At 41.1% G+C, this 16,076-nt stretch overlaps 1 protein-coding gene across 1 annotated transcript in view; it reads left to right on the top strand.

The window, feature by feature from the left end:
• Window positions 1-12,414, top strand: part of LOC125289315 (collagen alpha-1(XXV) chain) — a 257,176-nt gene extending 244,762 nt beyond the window's left edge. Inside the window, exons 35-39 of the mRNA XM_048236068.1 lie at window positions 105-131; window positions 279-332; window positions 8,390-8,467; window positions 10,851-10,889; window positions 12,211-12,414. Coding sequence (XP_048092025.1) covers window positions 105-131; window positions 279-332; window positions 8,390-8,467; window positions 10,851-10,889; window positions 12,211-12,237 — 225 coding nt within the window. The 3' untranslated portion in view covers window positions 12,238-12,414. The remainder of the gene's footprint in view (window positions 1-104; window positions 132-278; window positions 333-8,389; window positions 8,468-10,850; window positions 10,890-12,210) is intronic.
• The last annotated feature ends 3,662 nt before the right edge of the window (window positions 12,415-16,076 follow it).

Genomic DNA, 16,076 nt, shown 5'->3' with positions numbered 1-16,076 from the left:
CTCGCTCTCTCTCTCTCACACACACACACTCTCTCTCTCTCTCTCTGTCACACACACAAGCAATAAATCATAAACTAACTTAGATGATGTGCGTTCCCTCACAGGGCTCTCCTGGAACACCTGGACTGGATGTGAGTTTCATTTAAATGTTCTTTTAAGAGTGCCTTTAAAATGTTGTTGTACTAGCACTAGATGTGTGTGTATGCGTGTGCGTGCGTGTGTGTGCATGTGTGTTTGTGTGTGAGGCGTGTGTGTAATCAACCAGTTGTATTTTACAGGGCTTACCTGGTTCAGCAGGCGAGAAAGGCGACATTGGGGAGAGAGGAGAGAAGGTGACCCGGATGTGATCAGTAGTTTTAGGACTGATCCCTTGGCCAGATAGAATCTGATTCTGGAACTGGACCGGTGCTGATCCGCTGCTCCGCTGACTGGCCTGATCCGGGCTGGTTCTGTTCCAGGGTCAGATTTCTACCTGGTTCAAATATGTCAGTGGACCATCAGTGCTTAGGAACAGGGCCTTCAACATCCATACGGAAATAGAAAATAGACATAAAAGTATCACAATTCCAAAATGATGCAGACATTATGTGCAACTTCTGGGGTATGCCACACATAACACAGCACAACACAGGAAGTTTGCAACTTCTGTAAAAACTCCTTGGTTAACAGGACCTTTGAGAGAACATCGACCCAAAACGCTTTGAACTGTTCCAAGTTTCACTGAATTGGCACTTCAATTAGACGGTTTTATTCACTCTTCAGCATTTTTCATCCCATTATGTGAAACATTGACATGAAAGTCATCTTCTTTTTTACCCACAATTCACTATGAAAACAACAAGCTATTGTTTTCTGTAAGAGTGTCTTTGTGACAAGGCAGTTAAGCTAGCAGAGACGATAAAACATGGTTATGACCATATAACCATGTTTATTATCTATTGTTAAAGGAGGGGCGGAGCTACGTGGTGGCCAGGGGGGGCCACGGCCACCATTGGTCAAAGCTCCGTTTAGTGAAAATTTGAAAATAATTTTTTAAAAAATGCTGCTGTTTTCGACGGCACTTTGTCAACACTTTGCAAAGCAGGGACTGAACCAATTAGGCTACTGCACTCTATCTACGACCATTGGCCCAGTCAGGAAGTGTAGCCCACTGTTGTGATCAAATCGTGCTAGGCCTAGTGCAGCAGCAGCAGCAGCGGGACAATTCAAGTCATCTGTTAAAAACACTTGACAGTAGACTACTACTTAACCTCAGTAACAACAGGTGAGTTGATGATGATTTGGAACATTAATGCTAATAAGATGTTAGAATGTGTCACGAATCATAGCCAAGTGAGCTGCGTTGGGCTGTCCTTAGGTAGGCTCTGACATTGATGTGTGGGGCTGATCAGAAATAATCAGATGCCCGCGCTAACGATGTTACAAAAATATTTCAACAAAATTCCCGTGAAATGCTAGCATATTAGGCACATATCTCCGGATGGCTCCAAGAAAAGTAGGCTAATAGGGCCTAGCCTAGGCTACTTTATAAAAAACATAAATTGCTGACTGCTTGTGGTTCTTGCCATAGCTGGTCAGGCAGAGGCAGGCTGCTTTGCCTGAGTTCTTTGTTACATTGCTCCAGAACTGTTCATCACAGCGAGATGAAACCTTATTTGCGTGACAGAAGTGGGGCTTTCCAACGAGACTAAACACTTGCCTGTGTGATCAAGTATGAAAATAAAAAAATAAAAAATCATGAAAATAAATCAAATTGATTCATATTTACAGTTCACCTGCGCACCCATTACTCTCGTTTGAATTACTCGAGAACCCGTGATCGCATAGATATGGCAAGCATATCAGAAGAAAGAGGAGACAATGGGCTATCTATTAGGGATTTGCACCGATATTGCCTCTGGCTATAAAAACAGACAACGTGATTGCAAAATAACATCAGTGAATGAAAACAATGAAGTATTATGCACTTTGGATATCTCGTTTGATTTAGGCCTCTAAACAACGAAAACTCATCAAAATCGTCTAAGATAGGCATATGTCAGGACTTGACCAGATGAAAGAGGGAGACATTACGGACTATTGGCAAAGTAGATCCATATGATTTGGTACCAAGTTCAACCACAAGCGCCCCCTTCCTGGGATAACTTCTGGCATTACGAAATGACATGGTTTTTAATAACTTTTGGAAGTCGATACCTACACCAGATGTTTTTCTCAGTCTGACCTATTGGTACAACTGTTCATAATCCAACGCTATCATGTGTTTCTCTATGGCAAAGTATGTTCATAATGCGGTTTTGAGATCCCAGCAAATTCCTGCATGGCATCCAATTCGAGACTCACATTGCATCCCAATTTATTCGACAAAGAAACACCTTTTTTAACTTGACTTTGTTCATGACAATGCAGTGAAAAGTTGTTTTAGAATCATCATAAGTGTACACAGAAAGCAAACACAGGTTCAGTCAGGTCAGATCAGTTCGTGTCACAGATATGGAGCACAGAAAGGGCATTTTTCATTACTAAATAAAAAAAATGGCATTCATTTCTGTAAGGCGCACACCAAATTTCTAAAATTGCTCAGCCCCAAAGCCCCCCTTCACCATGGTTCTTATATTGCCAGATTGAGGGCAGTCTGCCCTACACATACATGGAAGTCATGTCCAGCTGACAGATACATTTCAAAATAAGAATGGTATAATACGCTTTTTGTCTTTGTATTTAAACATTAAAATTAAATCAATGCAAGTATTAATATGAATTGGTGGCAGATATGGGTAGCCTAGACTGTTCTGAAAAAATATAGCATGTGTAAATGGCACTTACAATGACTATAATAAATGCTTATAAATAAAGGTAGTAAAAAAAGGCCTTAAAACAGTCTAGGGTTCTAAGGGGTTCTTAATTCAGAGCCATGTTACTTACAGCCAAGTACTTGGAGTGGGTATCAGAAAGAAATATCTGCATACAATATTTGTAGTATTTATAATTGTTCTTTAATTTGAATAAGAGTGATTAAGTAAGGTGCATTATCATAATGTACTTTTTTATAGCATTGGCCTATTTATGGAAAATGTCTTGGAGTGGACAACAAACTGACCTGTGTATCAGTGTTGGCTTTACACAATTTATTGCCATTATTAAAATAGGCTATCCTAATCTTTAAAACTTTCTGAGTAGTGTTGGATTCTCTGGTTGTTGCGTTGTGTTTTAGTTCTAATGTCTGTATTGAAGATGGTCAATAAAGCTTGACGGCGGGATCAGGATCGGCGATTAGATGATGATTTATTGTAGATGGTAAAATAATGAATAACAGAACACAGGCTAAGTCTCAAACAGTAAAACAGTTGTGGTTGTTATTAGAAGCGGCTGCTGAGCCTTCACACAGAAGATGCTCCTCGGGTCACTTCCTCGATCCGTCTCCGTGTCAAAACCTAAGACAAAGCCTGTTATACTAAAACATACAAACGTCAATCATGCCAACGTGGCAGGTGCCAACCAGTGTACACAACCCGGCCCTGGCCAGATGGAGATACTAGCCCGAATAGGCAGACATGCTGTCTCCCTCGGCCCATGTTATCACTGATGTTCCTCGGATGTTCCTAAACATCGGCCTGTATGACCTTCCTGCTGTTACACAGGCCTAAGGCACAGTTATGTACAATAATATGGACCTCTCCCTGTTGTATACTACACACAGAAGTAACATATGAACACATCAGAATACAGTAAGAATACCCCAGAATTCTACAGTAGTTAGTAGTTTTAATTCCCAAGTGCCACCCCAATAAAAAGTCTGGACCCAGCTGGCCCCCCCTATAAAATAATCCTGGCTACGCCCCTGGTTATAATATTGGAACACGCTGCTACACAATAAAATGGCAGTTTCAACATTTTAGCACATTTTCAATTTTCTAACAGCATGATTTGTCAACATTCATGACATTTGTTTTCACATTATCATATATTGCAGATTTATGGAAAGTGTTCAAAGGTGGAGGCTAACTTGATTGTTAGTGTATTTGTAAGCTTATAACTAGCGATGATTTAAAAAAAAAAAACACACACACATTCACAATGCATTTACACCTAAACAGAAATTAGGAGGTGTCCTCATTTTGGCCTATTTGTCCTCACTTTTAGACACAACCTGTCCTCCTTTTCAGAGTCTGGTTGGTGGTCACCCTATTTCTGTTAACGGTGTGTAAAAAACGCAAAAAAATACCATCATTAAGCATAAAGTACAGACCCTAAAGTTATCATGGTAATGGTGTTTGTCACAGATAAAAACAAAGACATGAAGCTATTATTCATAATAATGCTTTCATCATTTATTGTATAAGAGCCTTTAATTTGAATACCAGATAGTTTGGCCTATTTAAACACAATGTCCCACCTTGATCAGAACTTTTCAATATGCTAAATACAGTACTAGCATATGCTATATGTCAAACTATCAAAACTGCTCCTGTGCACCATTTGGCATGTCATAGACAAGGACATTTCTTTTCATGTTCCTGCATCTCGCATCAAGCTTAGTGGTTTTGCTTGAGACCGTTATGTAGATATATGTAGCCACCCACATGCATTTAGGCTGAAGTGTAAAGATGCTAGTTGTGGTAGGGTGTGCTGTGTGTGCTCGAGTAATGTTTCTATATATAAATAGATACTTCTTCATAAAACTGTATCCCTTCATTCATTGGCATTATAATTAGGTTTGTTGGCTCTGTTCATTATGAAATGTCATGCAAATGATTTGATATCATTTTTTCATTCTCCATGACTTTCAATCAGCCATCTCCTAGCCATGTTCATTCTCAACCAACCAATCAATCAATCAATCAATCAATCAAACCAATCAACCAATCTAAGTTGGCTTTCTTTCCAGGTTATAATATCTTACAAAAGTTAAACAGTGAAAACTACACATGTGGAATGCCTGGACTCTTTGGTATCGTGTGAAAAAGGGATACGGTTTTCATAGCTTAATTTGATTTCTTTGTTTGTAATACATGTTTGTTTGTATGATTTGTTTGTTTTGTGTATGTTTCCAGGAGAGAGTGTTGTGATTGCGAGTGATGGCTTTATATTGTGTTCTGTTACCCCTGACAACCTTTCTCTTCCCTAATGCCCTTGATGATGACCCTGTCTGTACCTTTTCTCCTCACCCCTTCCTCGCTCCCTCCATTTTGTGGGGAGGACCAACCACTCGTCCTCCTTTTCCTTCTGATTCCTTCCTTCCACTCAGAGGTGGAAAGCTCCGGCTTCAGAAAGTAAAAGTCCTATCACATATTTGTTCCAGCCATTCACTCAACTAAAGCACAACTCTATGGCCAGGTAGATCAGCTAATCAGCTAATCACCTGTGTAAAGTGCATATGTTGTGTTGGGACATGGTAGGGTTTTACCAGAGATGTTTTAAAAAAGTAGATTCCAATCTTCACAAGTAGAGCCCCACCGATAAATCAGGGTGCCAATATTATCAGCCGATATTAGCTAAAAGCTTGGAATTGGTGGGCACTGTTGATCTCTTCCAGCGTTGTGCAGATCTGGCTGGACATGAGGCATGTTTGTAGGCAAGATCGAACGCGGCCACTTTGTAGGCTATTGTAAGATTCAGCCAGATCTGTGCAGCGCTGCAAGATCGAACGTGGCCACTGATTTGATGCTACCGGAATGCAAAGTCAGGCAATCCACTTCCTTCAGAAACAGGTCTTTTTATAACCTCTCTGTACACTTTTAAAGTTTACAATACTTTGGTTTGTCTGTAAGGACCCTACCCATGCTACTACCACCAAAGTGTAAGGCTATTTTGAGCCTCGTCAGTGGTTTGAAAATAGCGGTTTATTTTGAAGTGGCTCTATGCTCCATAGCGATGTGTTATAAACCATTTAATTGCTAATACAAATGGCCTAACTCAAAACTCTGATTAACGTAATCTTGCTCCAAAACGAGGGTTTGAACTTGTTATCATCCATAAGTAAACCTCAGGTTGTTTTAACCCCGTATCTTTCTTTACACATTATGCCGTCCAACTAAAATAATGTTGCTTGAGTGGTGGAGGCTAACTTGATTGTTAGTGTATTTGTAAGCTTATAACTAGCGATGATTTAAAAAAAAAAAAAAAACACACACACACATTCACAATGCATTTACACCTAAACAGAAATTAGGAGGTGTCCTCATTTTGGCCTATTTGTCCTCACTTTTAGACACAACCTGTCCTCCTTTTCAGAGTCTGGTTGGTGGTCACCCTATTTCTGTTAGCGATTGTGTAAAAGCAAAAAAAAATACCATCATTAAGCATAAAGTACAGACCCTAAAGTTATCATGGTAATGGTGTTTGTCACAGATAAAAACAAAGACATGAAGCTATTATTCATAATAATGCTTTCATCATTTATTGTATAAGAGCCTTTAATTTGAATACCAGATAGTTTGGCCTATTTAAACACAATGTCCCACCTTGATCAGAACTTTTCAATATGCTAAATACAGTACTAGCATATGCTATATGCTAAATACTAGCATAGTACATTGTGTTTGCTAAAAATTAATATTAGCTGATTTATTATTTAACGGTTTTTGAAATTCAAAAATATTGAAATTGGTCTTTAACCCTTAAAGGAGTACCGTCACACCGGTGTGACGGGAATGTTGGGAAATGAACGTTCTAAAGAATATCTGGGTTCATTGAATTCAACATAGAATTTTAGAACCTTCAATTGTTGCGGAACTTAGAATGTTCAAAAACCTACACCTTTAAGGGTTAAAATCTAAAATCCCATAGGATTCTATTCAAACAAAAAACATGTAATGGCTAACTACCTTTAGCTTATGTCATATTTATCCCATAGAAATCCATTCAAACAAACAGACAAAAACAACAAGGCACGGAGACCAGGAGCCCTTTTGTTTGAATGAAGTCCTATGGGATGTAAGCTAAAAGCTAGTTAGCCGTTACACTGCTAAGATTGCCATCTCCCCCATTAGAACATCTCTGTTTCTACTTTCTGAAGGATTAGTTTTCCAGCTCTCTAGTCTTCCTCGTCCTCCTCGTCCCCTAACGGTCACTCTTCCCGCCACTGCTCCCCAGAGCGTGGTGCTGTGCGTTTAATCCTTACCTGTAACTACGGTATTATCCCAATCCCAACCCCAATTTTCTGATTCAGTGAGGGCGACCAACATACTTTCCAACAGGTATCGATGGAAAATGAGTGTTTCACTAGCGTGAATGTGTACATTCTGATGATGATTTTTATTATTATTATTATTTCCTAATTTCAATTATCATTTATATTGATATTGTTATTAATCATCATTTAAATTGATATGGTTAAACATCATTTATATTGATTTGGTAATTCTATATATTGATACTTCTTTTAAAACACCTTGAATTTATTTTTTTCAACAGTTTCTTAATTTCCTATATTTCCCAGCATGCCCCTGCTCCTATTCAGTATTTACATCCTACATTTGGTACTTCGGATGACCTCTGAGGTCACATCAGGTCTGTCAGAAACTGACTGGGAGCCCTGCACACACACACACACACATGGTCGCCCTCACTGACACACTGACCGACCCTATGAACTTCTCAGTTGTGATTGGAGAAACTCTTGCGCTGACCGAACCATTGTGTCCACAGGGGGAAAAGGGGAAGAAGGGCAAAAAGGGGCCTAAGGGGGAGAAAGGAGAACAGGGTGCCCCTGGATTAGATGCACCCTGCCCGTTGGTATGTCCCAGCTATGAGCTCTCGGATTCTTTCTCGTAGCAATGATGCAAGGCAGTTTGACGGCTGTCCAAAGTCCTGAACCCCCTCACCCCCACCCCACCCAATCTCCTAAAACCTTTTAATCAAACTCAACCTGATGAGAGGGCCTGCCCCCAACCTGGCATTACCATACCATAAACAACAAATTACACTACCATAAACAACACAGAGCTAGGTCTCGCTAGCTCAAGCTGTGCTATTATTCCCAATACAATTTCTGATTGAGTACACAGACAAATGTTGGGACCTACTAAATGTATACTGTTTACCTAAGAGTAGTCACCCTATTTGTTACTCTACAATGACATACAAATTGTCCTGTAAATGAGCCCTTCAAGATTTCCCATTTATACCCCTCTCACACACACACACACACACACACACACACACAGAGAAAAACACAAACAAACACACACACATAAACACAAACACACACAAATTAGTCTTTGGACAAATTGGTGATTGGACCTCCAGTCCTCCAGTAAGCCAGGATTGCCCAGGGTGGGGCCGCCCCTCTCCGCCCAGGCCCGAGCCCCCTTCGGTGGGTCAGAAGGCGGGCGCGTGCAGCCCTGAGTCCCAGTAACACTCCCAGTTCCCTGTGTGTGTGTCGCAGGGGTTCCGGGGCTTTAAAGGGGAGAAGGGGGAGCCGGGGCAGCCTGGGCTGGATGGGCTCGATGCCCCGTGCCAGTTGGTACAGTATTCTCTCTTCCTTCCTCTGCCTGCGCATGCCCTCTACCCACTGCTCACTGTCCACCGACACATTAATGCACACACACACACACACACACACACACACACACACACACACACATACACATACCTGTACACACACACACACACGCACACACTCACACACTTACACACACACACTCTCTCTCACACACACTCTCTCTCTCTCTCTCTCTCTCTCTCTCTCTCACTCACTCACGCACACACACACACACACACACACACACTCTCACACACACACACACACACACACTCTCACACACACACACTCATACAGGCATACACTCATACAGACATATACAAACACACACACAGCCAGACAGCCTTCCCATGCATGCCTTTTTCTCCTTGCTGAGAGGGTCTGACTCACAGTCCTCTCTATGTCATATCACTTCCTGCATGCTCACCATCAACCATGACTCTCATCCAACCACTTTCACTGCATGCGGACCAATCAGAGGCCACTACTTTTAACCCTTTTCATCTGACCCCTAGCTCACCTGTCCTTCTGACCTTCTTAAACAATTGTGGAACCATCTCTTAGTAAATGGGTGCTATAAGATCATTTCCTTGCCCAGTGTCCCCTCCTTGACCCTTCCCTAACGTTCCCAGCCTACTCCTCTGTTATTAAACTGATAGTGCCTCCCCTGGCCACCTGTTTAGCTTATCACATCTCCCTATGGCTTCCATAGCTCTGTGAGAGACTAACCCCTTTTATAGACCCTTTCAACAATAAAAACAAAAACAATGCTTGAACGTTCTATTTGGGCCCCAGTCTACTTCCTCTGCATTAAGATAACATATGGAATGTTAAAACGGATGCCTTGTGGGGCCAACTATGATGCTGATAATGGAACTCTCTTGAAAGGGTCTATAGGTCTTACCCCACTAAAGGGTTTTTACAGCATGGACCAGACTTTACCTGCGTCTGCCTTTACGTTTCCCCTCAGCTATACCTGAGTTCTCTTAACCCCACCCTCTCCTCCCTACCTGTACTCTCTCCCTGTTCCATTTGGACAGACCAGAACTGAGGGGGGAAAGTGAGAAAAGAAATCTAGAGAAAGATCTGGAATCATTTTATGATGTTTTTGTGATGGTGTAGTAAAATATGCTGTCCCTCTTTTGAGATGACCACCTTATGTAAATAGTTGATGAAATTATCTTAAAAAGTGTTATAATCATGCAATGTCTATTGTACTGTGTTAACCTCTAATCGGTCACCTAGTGGTGTGTCACGTGTGAGGAATAATGTTAATAGTGTGATAAATGTCACATGTTAATTTCCACAACAGTTACGACTTACGGGGATGCATGTTCATAGCCATCATGAAGTTTTTGTTGCATTTTAATACCATTGTGACATTAATATGCCATATGCATGGTTTCAAAAAGGCTTTTGATATATGTTTAATGTTTTGATGTTTTCACTGGGTCAAATCACTGCTGGTGTGTGTGTTAGCACACTCTGCTTCATGTCAGTAAACAGTCAGATGTACAGTATATTCTCTAAAGGTGATGTCACACAACGCATCAACTTTTTGAGCCATGTTGCTGGACAGTGTTCCTGATTGTTGTTGTTTGGGCACATTCCGGTCTTTTCCAGATTGTCGTAAGAAACTTCATTGTTCATATGCAAATTTTCATGGTAACCCAATCAGAACACATGGAACCAGTACAGTATGTGGTTGCCCAGCAACACTGCTCAAAAAGTTGCCCCGTGTCCTCTTTTCATGTTTGTGTAAAATTAATTTGATTCTGTGTCCTGATCCTACTACTTTTATTCAGAGAACAAAAGAAAAATCTGTTATTGGCTTACTGACTTGTTGTTGTTTACTGTTTACTGCCTGAAAGTCATTACTTTGACTAGGGACACAGGTGCCCTTAAAAGCTGCTGACCCTGGTGGTGGATCTGGTTCAGTTCCGGCTCACTCCTGAGCCAGATCTGAGCCAGGTCTGGCCCAAACTTAGCCGGTATCAGACAGTGCTCTGTCACTGCTCAAAGTAATTACAGCTGCCACTGCACGATGAAGCATTCTCTCACCATCATAGTCAGATACTTAATTAAACAGTCCTCATTTTGAGAGCATGTTGATTTTGATCATATGAAACATCCTAACCGTGATTTGGCCAGAGTGAAAACATGTCAAAACATTTTTTGGCAGTTATATATACTGTTATGATATAAATATGAAGTGAGTAGCTGTGGTAGCATGCACTGTACATTAGAATAGACATACGACACTTGTACACAATTGTGATATAATGTACTGTAGGGTGCTTCAGGTGTGTGTTATGCTGTCATGATGTCTTCTAAATGAGTTTCCCTCTGCCCCCCCCCATCACAGGGTCCAGATGGCCTGCCCATGCCAGGATGCTGGCAGAAGGTAAGTGCAGCACCTACTGTAGTCTGGTCTCTGTCAAATATGTTAAGAGTACGCTGATCTGGCCCTAATCCTTGGTGTGGTCATCCCCACCAGAGCTTGTGTGTTTTGAGTTTCTTATTAAAGCTTGGCCACAAATCACAGCTGCATGAGGTTGCGTCAGTGCTTCACTGATCGATGTTTAAAGCGTTACTGACTAGTCCTGATGAAGAAGAAGAGAAGCACTGTTTGTTTGTTCTGTGTCTCACCCAGTGTTTTCTCTTGTGTTTCTTGTCTCTTTGCAGTGATTGGTCTTACTCATACCGCATGGAGTTTGTAAATAGTGCTTCGTTTTCATTTTGTATTTATAGTTTTTTATTTGAGAAGATACTACAGAGAGAATAGAATGAATATATTATGTGTACATGAAGAGAAGGTCCACGGCCATGCTGATTCTACATGCGTAGCTGCTTCAGTTCACCTGTGTGTGTGTGTGTGTGTGTGTGTGTGATGAGGCGTCAGCGGCACACGCACACACACACACGTCTGCATCGTGGAGTTCACACGCACACACACCCTTGACCCAGGACAGACGCTCACACAAGAGAGAGGCAGACATGCCCAGTCGCGTGTGTGTGTGTATGTGCGTGTACTAGCGGTCACAGAGCGGTCTGTGTTAAGACTGGACACCAAAGTGGACACATGTAAGGACAGAGCAGAGAGGACGAGGACAAACCTGGCACAGGGACAGCTGGGAGGCTGACTCGCTGCGCGCGTGCACACACGCGCCAGACCTGTGTGTGTGTGTGTGTGTGTGTGTGTGTGTGTGTGTGTGTGTGTGTGTGTGCGCTTGTGTGTGTGTGTGTGTGTGCACGTTTTGCCATGAGTGTGTTCATCTCAAACTGTCCGATCCCTCACATTCGCCACTCAGGCCACGCAACCACCAGCTGGAAAAAAAAAGATGAAAAACCAACAAAAAAACACAATCAGCATCATCACCACCACCACCACCACCATCATCATCACCACCACCAACACCACCACCATCATCATCACCACCACCAACACCACCATCATCATCACCACCACCACCACGACCACCCCTCCACCCAAAGTCGCATGATATGAAACTGTATGTGTATGGGTATTGTGCTGTGTTTCAGTTCGTACGGCTTCTGCTAAAAAACAACAACAACAACAAAAAAACAAACAAACACTAACTGGCTTTTGGTCTTGCATTGCATCAGACAGCGTTAAAGTGTACTGTATTTGACCCATCATTGATATGTTTTTTTATTTTTTATTATTTATTTTAATTTCCCCCCTTTTCTTTCATGTCCTAAAGGGAGTGACGCCATGGCTGGTGGCTTAAGCGGAGGACAGGGCTCCTCTCGGTAGAGCTCGGGGCTCTGTTTTGTTTTCTTTATTGTGCTGAGGGTCACAGGGCCTCAGCGTTGCACAACAGCCTGGCTCTCAGACCTCCTCCTCTAACACCACACCACCCCCACACACACACATGGTACGAATGCCATGGACATGCATGGACCTGTTGTCACTTGGAGGGGGGAAGGGGGTCAACAAGGGGAGGTGTTTCAGCCAATCATGAAACTCGCTCGTCTGGCAAGAAATTCTGATTGGTCAGGGCCCGCACCTAGGTGGGCCTTTTGGATTCCGCAGAACTGAAGAAGAGAATCTTAGCGAAGCGACTTCCTCCCTCCGACACGGCACCTGAGGAGCGTTCCTGGAGGATTCCACTGAGTTGCTGCCAAGCAACGCACTATGTCTGGCTGTCTACTGACAACACCAATAAGATAACGTTAGTTTTATTTGTTGCAGATAACTGTTTCATTGTGTGGAACAGCCTTCGGTGCCTCAACAATTTGTGTTTTTGTTTTGTTTTAGTTTTGTTATTCAGTCCTGTATGAAATGTCGCAACATACCTTTTAATTATGCTTATTGAGTAATCAAATTTGTATTTTTCTTGTGGAATGGTACTCTGTGTTACGTATCTTGTTGAAGTTTAACAAAAGAAAGAAAAAGAGAGCACTGATGTTAATGTGTCATGAGCACCTGTGAGATATTCTACATTTAAAATGGTGTTCTTATTTTGAGTGTGTTTTCCCCTTTGGCTTCAACAGAACTGAAATTTGTGTGTTTTCAAAAATGAAAATGTAGATTTGATCATCCCTATCTGAACTCACTTATCACAGTGTTTATACATCTCTGAGGCTTGATGATCAAAAAAACATCCCATAAACCCTTATTCTTTGACTCGGTGCATGTGTGCTGGAGAGGACGGTAGACTGTGTTTATTGTTGCCAAGAGTGTTAGAAAGATTCCACAGCATTTCAAAGAAATTCTTTATTTTTTACACATTGCTTGAGTAACTTAATAGCAGATAAACTGGAACATGACCCCATGCAGCTCAAATGAACTCACTTAACACATTTTTTTTTATATTTCAAGACTTTGGTTCAGATGTATAAACTAATCTCTTCATGTATTGTGGCAGTTCCCTCTTGTTGTCAGTATTTTGTTTAAACAAGCCAGAACTGTTTCATTTATCAGTCATTTATGAGTCATGCAGCTGTCTGTGTCTGGATCTAGTTCAGCTCTCTAGTTTTTTTTTTTTTTTTTTTTTTTTTCAATCACTCAACCGCTATGTGAGGTTAGGATGTGAAATGGCGTCATAGCATTCCAGGTCCCTTAGAACAGTTACAAAATTATCTCTCCCAAAGCGTCTCTCTTCATCACTGGAACAGTCAGTGTTAAATCTGGGAGTGAGTTATTTAGTGGCCTTTTTCCAGTATGGAACAGGCCTACTGTAGGTATGGCATGGGTCAGTTGTGTAACTACAGCAAGGATCTGGCATGGACATCAATGGGGTCATGGAGAGTCCAGAGGTCTGGTTGCCCAACTCTAGAAGAGATTGTCCTCAGCTAGTATGGTCCAGTTGTCAACCTCTTTGATATAAATGGTTCTGATCTGGAACGCTTTGGTTGCGAAACTCTAGAACGGATATGGTTCTGATCTGGAATGGCTTGGTTGCCAAATTCTAGAATGGACATGGTTCTGATCTGGAATGGCTTGGTTGCCAAATTCTAGAATGGACATGGTTCTAATGGGACAATGGCCTAACTGTTGTCAGGTTAGCGACTCGTTCATGTCCGCTGTGGTCAGTGGACATTTTTGCTGACAGCGTTCAGTTTTTTTCTGAGAGTTCTGACCTGTATGTCCTACCAGAGTCAGAATACAGAAAAAGGGCATTTTTTTTGTCACTGACCATTTTAAGGCATTTTAAGGTGGGATTGTGTTTGTTGTTTGTTTTTCTTTATTGTTATGAAAGCATACATTTCCTTTATTTGATATAATGTGTGTTTGTGTGTTTTGTTTGTTTGTTTAGTGTACGTGTCTACATTTGCCCCACTGTTTTTAAAATGACACACTATTTATTTTTTGTACTTTTCTTTCTTAAGAAGGCATACTGGTCTCTTAACAGGCATTCCTTTATAGTCTGGTAGATAGATGGATAGCAAGCAGCCAAATCTCAGTTGAATCTGACACAGGCCAGAGGTCACAACTGTATTTCTGGGGCTGCTGCGGTCTGTTAGCTTTCTTAAGTCTTTCTGACACCACAATGCTTAGTTTCGCATCTGCTTCAGTTTGCTATATATTTGAACTTATTTTGTCTAGAAATTATGATACCTGAAAGATAGTTAACCCGAAATGCACACACAACTTTTGAACTGAAAGGTTTCAGAAACATTTTAGGCCTACGTTCTACAGTTCTACAGAATGCACAATTTCTAATGCAGCTATAGGTTATTTATTTTCATAAATTATGATACCTGAAAGATATTTGATCCAGAACATACACACACAATCATTGTGCCGGACGGTTTCCAGTAACATCATATACAGCAAAGGATGCAGGGTCTCTAAAGTAGGCAGATTTACTGATAGACATCATCTAGTTGTACATCAAATGTTCATAATTACACTCTGATATAAAGTGCAGAATCTTTCCACAGTAAATACCCAGGGGTAATGAGGTAGCAAATGTCATGCTCTGATGAAGATCATGCAACTGAAACGTTGGCATGTGTAATCTTGACTTGGCCAAATAACAAAAGGTGAAATAGAGATGAGTCCAGTGTTATGAAGACGGTGTGTGCAACCTCATCAGCCCTGCTTATTTACTCTGGACTCTACGCAACTTTGGTTTAGCACCACACACAAAGCCTGGGAAGGTGCATCCTTACAAACAAATCACTTCTAAATGTAGCATGACTGTTACATGATTGGAGTGTGTAGTCTGCTATGCAAAGTTATACAGCATAAAGCTACTGACATGGCATGTTTGTGTCATGGAGGCCAGAGATTGTGGGTTCACGTAAGGCGTTACCTTATTAAAAGCCTTAGCCTCTGCTCTCATAGCATTTTATGGGTGTAATTATAAACAAGAGAAGAATCATTTAGAGCTTTATAAGGAATCATTAATAAGTTGTTAATCAGTAATGATGATTTAATAATGCATAATGTATAGCTGTTTAAAGTACATAGTTTCCATTTTTGTGACATTTTACGAGGTTTACTATTCTCACTTACGTGAAGGGAACCTGCTCCATGCAGGCCAATGTAGGGAAATATTAGTGAATAGGTCAATGATCAATCATTCGGCCTAGAAATAAATATTTGATCAATTAATCGGCCTTTCAATTAATTGCTGATCAATTAATCAGCAAAGAAGGATGGAGCACACTGGACAGGTCTGTCTGCAAGACTATGGAAGGCCTAGCGTGTAGATAAACAATTCATTAAATGGCTGACAACCCATCTCTCTCTCTCTCTCTCTCTCTCTCTGTTCTTTAAAATGTATCCTCACTCCCTGTCCACTGACTTATTTTCAGCTTGTTTCTCTTTATTCTGCTCTTGTTGAATTGAATGTAAGCTTCATTAATGTGTGTGTATAGTGGAATATGTGTGCTGTTTGAAAACAAAGTGCAATTTAACTTTTTGTTTTATGTAATAACAGTTTGCATCATTCTACAAATGCAGCTGGTTAGAAGTTATACAGACAGTTATCAATAGTTGCTGGATATTATCACTTTATATAAACACACAGTGTATTCCAGTCTTTGGAACTGCAAACCACAGACCATAAAACCGAACAGAGAAGAAACTAAAGCTAAGTTTTACAGGTTTGTCATG

The sequence above is a fragment of the Alosa alosa genome, chromosome 24 (genome assembly GCF_017589495.1).
Source record: "Alosa alosa isolate M-15738 ecotype Scorff River chromosome 24, AALO_Geno_1.1, whole genome shotgun sequence".
In the NCBI taxonomy this organism is placed as follows: Eukaryota; Metazoa; Chordata; class Actinopteri; order Clupeiformes; family Clupeidae; genus Alosa; species Alosa alosa.
The sequence above is the reverse complement of the archived record's forward strand: the minus strand, read 5'-3'. Positions and strand labels throughout refer to the sequence as shown.